Below are 8,897 nucleotides of genomic sequence, written 5' to 3'. Positions count from 1 at the left end.
CGGACGTGTGCTCGTCCGATCTGGGGGGGGAGAGGGAGTAGGAAAAATCTCGGAATCTCTCGTACCGACCCGCTAAAGAGAGAACCGGCTCCCTTTGAATCTGCAATGTGTTACTTTGCATGACTTATACGCTTACAACATTGCACTACGCGGGATACATTCCGTCTTCGTGGTGGTTACGTCTCGCTTTACGTGCGTGCGCGGCGGCACGATGCAGCGGCAAATTAAAGCCCGGGAAAAGTACATATTTGGAGAAGGTTCTTCTGAAATTGCGAAATATGCTATAGTCAACGTTAAATTGCTAGTATACGGGGGGAGGGAGTGAAAGAGTTAAAACCGGTTAAATTTAATCCGACGGTTAAATTGCCAAAAGCAAAAATATCTCGCAGCGAGCGCAGCGGAATTTGATGAATCTCCAGTAGATCAATTATATCGACGATTGGCAACAAACAATTTTATTATCTATTTGATGGATATATTCGACATCATCTATTTTTTTTATACGTTTCACGTTACACACACACACACACACAAACGTAAGTCAATTTACTCGCGTAACGTAACATGTAATGTGATGATTGCCAAATTTGCTAACCTCCGCGCAAATTCTACCGAATTCTACTAAACGACTTATTGCACTGTATATGCAAATTCGCCAGCATAACTAATTATACGCAGCAAGGATAGGAGATAACGCTGCCTACATGAAGGTTAGATCAATACGGTTCCAGCCAATTATAGCTAATGCTGGTACATCATTGACCAGTGGTCAAACCGCGTTACTGTCTCTCATAAAGCATAGGATAGCGTTTACAGAACGCGCAAAATAAATCATGCAGTTTCTGATGGCAATAGGTGCAGTGCAATCTAATTCTGCAAAATGATGAGTATGATATAACACGGTAATATAGACTTCACTATTTACATAATGGGGCTTATTCCGCCACGGCAGAATAATATATTACATTCAAATTAAAATTAGTTCAATCTCTTTTTTATGAATATATAAAACAAAATGATTTTTTTTTTTAAGAACCAAGAAGATTAATTTGCTCATTTTGTTCTATATTCGTAAAATTTAAACGTTCTACGAAAATTGCAATTGAATTTATATTTCTAAATTTGTACGAAATCTTTACAAAACTTGAATCATATTATTAGAATAACGAAGTTGTTTTAAATATAATCGATAAAATATTTCGATCGAGTCGCTCAATTTTCTTGACACAGTGTTTAGCAGAATTTATTGGATGTTGCTTTCGGCTGTTATTACAAACGTGACAAGCGTACATACGCCTATTTGCCGTTAGTGCGACATCTAATTGGACACATTATTGAGCAATATAACGTCGCCGATGGTATGTCTTGGCCAATCGTTGCGAGCCAATTATGTAGTATGCCGGCGCATCACCGATACCGAGTTCAACCGAGTTATCCCTCATCCGCGGGCGGGCGAGAAGGGTTAGTCAGACAGTGCAAGGGGATGCAAGGTAGCCGACAGTGACTTGATGCGGTTAGCGATTCGCGTCTGTAATTCGATTTGTCGGTCTAACGCCTCCGCCGCGTCGGGGAGTACACGTTCATGTAAATACGAATTATTTGCCAGCGCGCTATACCGGCGCGGTATTGCCGCGGTGGTGGGTACTGTACCTACTGTCCGATAACCAGCTCAACGAATCGTTCCGGCTTGACTCCTTCCGGACCAAACAGTCTAATAAACCGAGTTAGCATTCGTGAATGCTTCGTCCGAACTGTCTCGTACAATTTCTATGCGCCGCTTCCGCCTTCGTTCGCGCTGGACACACAAAATTTCATCCGTGCCTCGCCTGGATCCATTTACCATTGATAAATTGGTAGATTTGGAGATATAAAATTATTTTGACAGCTTTTACTGTATTTTTGGACTTTTTCAAGGCATACTACAATTTAATTAATAGAGCCGAACATATTCACTTACATTTGATGATTAAAATTGTCTTCAAATTTCTTTTACGGCAAGGCAAAAATTATATTAAGGGAATATGTAAGGGGAGAAATATATATTTGGGATAGGGTGAGGTTCTCCATAAAACAGTCTTGCTACGATGAATTTTCACGGAGGAGAAAGTTCATAAATATCACGTTGCTCGTAACCTGAGCATTATACGATAATTTACGACAATTAAGCTTGCGCATTGATTACATTCTGTTTGAGTTATTTACCTAAGCGTAATGGTAGTAAAGTGGTGAGACAGGACCGTTATAACGTCATTCATAAACCTAATGTCCCATGATTTTAATTCCCGCGCGTTCTTTCTCCCGTCGCCGAGACTGCCGAGAGTATCTGCTTTCTTTTACAACATAAAAATTGACCTTCACTTCCGCAAACGATAAAAAAATTGCAAACAGTTAAATGTAATAAATGATAATTTGCATTGCTAATATTGCTATAGATAACCAGTCCGGAAAAAGATAGACTAAAAGGAATAGAACGGTAATGATAATGGGCGTACACGGGCTATTGGCATAGTTCGCAAAAGTGGCGCTTGAAATTATTCCTATTCGTCGTTCGTTAACTTGGCACTTGCCCAAGCGGACATACATTCGTATATAGCTTCCCCGAATGGTCATCATCGCAAAAAGTATTCGATTGTAGTTAGAAGTGACGAATCAAGTGTTCTTTATTAAACGCTACGATGAAAAAGCGAAAATTTACGCGAGTTATTTATCCGACAGAGCTTACTCTACCGTATTATCGTTTATTAAAAATACCGGCGTGCACTGTGCTGCGATATATACACATATATGTACATACATACACACATATATATATATATATATATATATATATGTATGTAGCGCACGGCTATTTTTAAAGTTTTTACTTGACTGTATACATAAGTCAATTCATTTCCTCGTGCATTTATTTCGTTCGCGTATATGCAACGATATACCGCGAAACCTACATCAATCGAACGAATTGATAGCATCAAGTTTGCTGGTGCGCATGATTCGTTCCACGGCATTAAATGCAACAACCCGCATCAGAGCCCGTCAAAAATTACCGACCATCGTTGAACGATTGCGAGAACCCGCGGAAAATTTATTTTCCACCGACGGGGATGATTTGCTTCTGCGCATTTACATTGTGCACAATTATTAATTTTCACAAAAATATTTGTGCGTTTCTCCTAATTGATGTATTTGTATAAGTATATGTGTAAATGCATATACTATACATTTCACGAATTTAACGGTTGTTCGAAAATCCTACGGATTAACAGAAGTTTATAGCGCATTAAATTGCAAGGAGAATTTACTATAAGTATCGATGGAATTTATTATTTTGTTTTCGATATTTATTTCGTAATTTTGTTACAGAATTATAATGCTTACAGCGCGGTCAAATGTATCACATGCTAATTCTTCATTTTACGATGACGAATACGTTCATTTAGGCGTGTGCATTTCATAGCTTTGTGGTAGCAAATTACCGTAACGTTATCGGGTTTCGCGCGTTCGCCAATTCAATAACGTGCTCCTCGACTGGGCCACATTAGACTACGGCGGTCTAATGTAATATCAATCGTCTTTCTGGCGATGCGGCGCACACGGGGTTAACGCGGGTAAGCCCTGACCGTTGGGAGCCATTTGCTAATAGATGCCGCGACATGCCTCCATTAGACCGCAGGGACATTCTGGCAAGCAATATCCCATCGCAGATTCAGACTCAAATTACTGCTTACGAGATCCTGGTAATTATACGCGGTATCTTGCAGCATCTTATATAATGCTCATCGTCACCATCCAGCACTCTCGACAAAATCGTGCGTCAAAAAATTACTGCTCAGGAAATTTATCGATAATTAATGATTTATTAAAACAGATTTTCTGTGACGCATGAAATGCTGATTCGTGACACACAAAGTCCTTAAAATCAGAAAATACGAGAAAAGAGAAAATTTCATATTGTCTTAGAGTTACTTTATCTTTATATACGATGTAGTATACTCTCGCGCTTATAGGATGTATCTAGAATGCATGTTCATACACGTTGTAAATAAACGAGCGTCACGAGCTTAATTCGCGTCGGTAATTTTCACGAAACCTACGCGTAATGCGATCGCACTCGAGCGAGCAGGAGCAATGCGGCCTTCGAAATTCCGGAGGTAACCGTCCACGAAGATGCGGTGGAGCTCTTGCTCCTTACCGCACGGGCGCTCGCCCGGCAGCTTTTCACCCGGCTATCCTTCGCCCCTTTCATCCACGCTCACGCTGTCTCGCGATATCGGTAGACTAATTGGCAGCCGGGCTTCCCTCGCCGAACCCGACGTGACCGCCGCCGCATCGACGTCGCGTCGACGCGAAATGAGATCCGACGAAATTTCGTTTAAAACTTAGCCGACGAGCGTAAGCCGCTCGCCGACCGCGCGGCCGCCGGTTCAAAGCCGCAAAGCTACTTTCTCTTATCTCCCGGTGGTTGCCGCTCGAAAGCTGCGTTACACGGTGAGATAGTGCGTGTGCCAAGATAGCGCGCGCGCGGTCCAGCAACGACAGGAGATCTAAATACTGTTGACGTTTTGAAACAATATAGTCAGCGGGGTCACGCTAACTTTGACGGTGGTCTATGCTCTAACTAGCCGAGCCCAGGCGCCAACTGCTAACTCCGTTAGCTCGGGGCTCCGGGAGTCTTTCTCCTTCTCTCTCTCTCTCTCTCTCTCTCTCTCTCTCTCTCTCTCTCTCGCACTTGCGCACCGTGCGCTATTGCCGCTGCCATTGCAGCTACCGACACTGTTGGTGTTGCCGCTGGTACATTACTGCATCAGACAACAATGAAGCTAACTGCCAAAATAGAAGGTCTCTTGGTTATTTAATGAGCCGACGTATAATGTAGTTTGTCGATTAAGACATTGTTCGCTAGACGATAACGCGTGGCCCGGAAACGTTTGCCTTTGCCAAGATCTTTCGCCTTTGGCCGTTTTGCGAAGTTTCGCCGTGCATCGATGGAAAACGCGCGAAACGAGGGATGCACGTAATGAGGACATTTGTACAGTTGAAAATTATGTACGGTGCTTTAGGACGAAATTAACAAGAGAAATAATGTGTTTTCTTAACCTGTTTCGAAGTTACCGAAGTAATTCTTAATGAGAACTAACGTCTTATGCAAAGTTTATGAGAAATCGAAGCTGAAAGTATTCTGCTCTAACTCTTTCTTTTTTCTCAATCAATAAGTTCAAATAATTGATATCGCATACGTTTACACATACACACACACACACACAAAATATGAAAGACTTCTTAGAAAATACAAGAATGTATTTGTAGGATCTATAGATGCCGAGTTCCATATGCGATTCCCTTTTTCGCGTTTCTAGGTGACTATTAATATTAAGCTTTTAACGAGGAACACGTTTACGCGAAACCCGATTTAACTCCGGCCAGGGGCTCGATACCAGCCGGTAACTCGGTTAGTCCAGTAATCGCATTTGAGGCATGGATCGTTAACTTATCGCACCGCGGCAAATTTTACGTCGTGATTTAAAGGGCCGATCCGCTCAGGGCGATCGACGAGGATTTATCCCGATCCGTCGAGTTGAATGAGTTTCTTTGTTCAAGTCTCTATAAACGGTAAGAAATTTTATTCCTCGTACACTCGTTACGTTTCGATAATTACAGTAATTGTCTTAAGCGATGGTATATGCGACGACATGCGATGTGATGCGGTTGATCATGCGAAATAATAAATCACGCGATGATAATATGCGTGAAGAGGAATCTGCAGATATATTTTTCCTTACCATTGGTGAGATGCATGCGTGTGTGTTCATCGGGGAAGACGGTTTCGGAACGATCGCTCGCGGTGGAGCTACTGCTCAAGGCGCTTGCGTGACCTCGGCGTGTTCTTCGACCTAAGGTACCGCCGCCGGAAGTCGTCTTTTTTGTGGACGCCGCGTAAATGGTCTCACCTGCAATGAAGAAGATACGAATATTTTTTAACAGCTTCTGCTAAGAAGTTCTTTCCTTTGGAAAGCGCCGGTTTTCCTAACGAACGAGAATCCATACCGCTTAATTCAATTTTCCATTAGTATAACGTTGGACAAAGAAAAATACTCTCTTATTTAATCCTTTTAAAATTAACATTTAAAGAAGCGAAATTATTAAGATAAAATTTTTCGCACAGGCTAACTTTTAACTGTTATTAAATAATCTTTATATGGCGCCCTCCGGAATTATTTTAATTTCAATGATGGTACGATTATTTGACATAGAAAAATATATACATGTAGCAACGTTTAATAACTGGAGAGGTGTAGAGAATCTAGATGGATTGAAGTGTAAGGTGTCATATTTAGAACGGGTTGAAACTGAGGTTTTAGCTGCATTGCAATAATGTCACATTGCTTATCATTTTAAATTGCCGATCTACTGGGATTTCTCATCTTGCGTCCATCTACCGGAATGAAGCTCATCTTGCACGCATCGTGCTTGTACAACGCATAGTATAAAATTGCATTTGATGAGATTCATCTTGCGGCGAAGCCGTAAGTATCATCTTGCGTGCAAACCAACCCGTTTGCGGTTCTAATTAACTCCCTACCATTGCCGTTGCGAGATCTCTCGGAAGATATGCTGCCGTTATAATGATGCCGGCGAGAGTTTGTGCTTTCGAGGGGAAACGGAGAAGCTTGCCGATGATTCGGTGTCAAGGTTGGGGGCGGCGTAGGAAATGGCGTTGTAGGGTTGTCCGTAGTTGCTGCGCCTTCCGTGTCGGATCCCGTGCGGTACGATCTGTCTCCCGCATCTGCACAAATTAATCATCACGTTAATGACATTCACTTTTATCAGCTAGGCATCTCCTATCTGTCAACAAGACACACATGTATGTTGTTCTCTTAAATTAATTAAAAAACAAAAATAGATGAGCAGAGTGAGAGAGAGAGAAAGAGAGAGACTATTCGCTTAACCCTGCGAAACTTATCGTTAGCGAATTCACGACGAGTTTTATCGCTTTACAAGTTCTTTGTTCATAGGCATGTAAAACTGTATTATATCTGCGATCTTACCGCTTGCGGACAACCGCAGACGCACCGCAGCACACATGAAACCCACATGTAAACGCGCGTATCGCGTCTTCGCCTGACTTGGGAGCAGCGGGGCCTTCCATGACGTAACCATCATTTCGCTTTAGAGGTCTCCCGCCGTGATGTTACCAACTATATCTCGCTTCGCCTCTATCGCCAGTCGACATTTCCGCCAGCTCTCTGTCAGATCCGAGCACTTCGTCGCGCGTCGTTGCTCTGATCTGCATTTGCTTAAGTTGACGCATGTCTAAACTCTTAAAGGCGCTTGTCACTAAAGCAGTGCCGTTCCGAGGGAGGCTTGCATTATTCGGCGCGCGATAGCGGAACATAAGAAGCACGGAGGTATAGAGGGGGACTTTCTGCCGTAAGAAATGCCGGGGTGCGTCGTCGGTGTGCGCCTTCCTTCGCGCGATATACGACCGCGTGCGTATAGGTACGGCTGTATTTTTAACCACGTTGACACGTACAAGGTGTACCGGGAGTTATTTCTTTGACGAAGAGATATACTCGCAGATGTGCCGAGGTGACGCTGAAAGGATAGAATGGGGCGACGTAGTTAGCTGAGGAAGGAATTTTTCTGCGGTATTCCCATGCGTGCTTTTAGTCAACCACGTCAATGACAAAACGTTATTACAGAATTATTTTCAATTCGATTATAGAAACTATCTCCGCAATGTTTTTTTTTCTTATTGTAACATAAAATCCCTTATATATACGTGCAGGGTTTTTTTATTATTAAAAATGACTCGGCGATATCAGCGCTCGGTTTATTAATTGGCAGATAATTGGCGGTTGCAGCAACGCACGTTCTAATTCACTATTAAAGTTCGTTTCGCGCTGTGGCGGACAAAGGGGCAAAACCATAGTGAGAAAAGGTCGGGATGGGAGATTGGTATGGAAGGGAAGGGAGGGGACGAAATCGAATCTTGTCGGTAATTAATGAGGAAAGTTTTACAAATAGCCGAAGGCATAGTCACTAAACGCCTTAGCAAGCTCGTGAATCCCATCCACAAGCAGGGTATCTTTACACAAAAGTAAGTTTTTAATTGATAATTATCCTTTTTTTTTATGCGGAGTCGGAAGACTAGACTGCTGTTTTATACATTTATACCGCTTCTTTCGTTAGAATGGATAAAATCCACAGATATTTTTGTGATTGAAGATATACAATAAAAGATATAGAAGATTACAAAATTGCGTGCGACATTGATTAATAATGAAGTAATGTGTGACAGTTTGTCAATTGATGTAACGTAAAGATAATTCAGGTTGTGTCACAGATATAGCTATCGTGACATTCAGCGATTTATATTAGATTGTGCGCAAAGGAAATCGAATATGTCATTGACAATATCGTAGGCTTCCCTTTGTTCTATCATTTCTCGCGCGCTGAAAATAACCGATATTCGGGTCTAGAGGAGAGCCAACGAGGTGCTAATTACATTCTCGCGCTGCGCGCTGCGTTCTAAACGTTGTTTGCATCGAAATGGACGCGCTTGTCGAAAGCGGCGCGCGCACGGCTGCGGATTGACAAATCAGTTTTTCAAATCGGTCGGAAATTTACGCGCGAGCGTGGAACAAGCTCGAGGCGAAGCTGTGGGTTACCTCGGGACATCAAAGATTCGAAGTGCTCTCTCCGCCGTCTCTCCGCCTCTTTCCCCGCACTATGCCGCCGCGCGCCGGTGTGAGCGCGCACTCGCGATATAAAGAGAGATACAGCCAAGATGGGCACCCTGATAGTCGAGACGTCTGAGAGTGAGTAGCCGAGGGCCGGGGCAGTGGCGCTGATATTGCTCGCATTAAACTTTCATATTCAATCTTGCCACCCACCGTTAG

The 8,897-nt window shown here is 42.8% G+C and overlaps 1 protein-coding gene across 1 annotated transcript in view; it reads right to left on the bottom strand.

The window, feature by feature from the left end:
* The window catches only part of LOC105453738, a 10,394-nt gene extending 3,236 nt beyond the window's left edge, over positions 1 to 7,158 (bottom strand). The window contains exons 1-3 of the mRNA XM_011695923.1: positions 7,044 to 7,158; positions 6,578 to 6,781; positions 5,778 to 5,945 (exon numbers count right to left, since the gene is read on the bottom strand). Coding sequence (XP_011694225.1) covers positions 5,778 to 5,945; positions 6,578 to 6,781; positions 7,044 to 7,158 — 487 coding nt within the window. The remainder of the gene's footprint in view (positions 1 to 5,777; positions 5,946 to 6,577; positions 6,782 to 7,043) is intronic.
* Between the last annotated feature and the right edge of the window lie 1,739 nt (positions 7,159 to 8,897).

This window comes from Wasmannia auropunctata, unplaced genomic scaffold (genome assembly GCF_000956235.1).
Source record: "Wasmannia auropunctata unplaced genomic scaffold, wasmannia.A_1.0 LD335996.1, whole genome shotgun sequence".
Classification (NCBI taxonomy): domain Eukaryota; kingdom Metazoa; phylum Arthropoda; class Insecta; order Hymenoptera; family Formicidae; genus Wasmannia; species Wasmannia auropunctata.
This window is presented reverse-complemented; position numbering and strand designations above follow the sequence as displayed.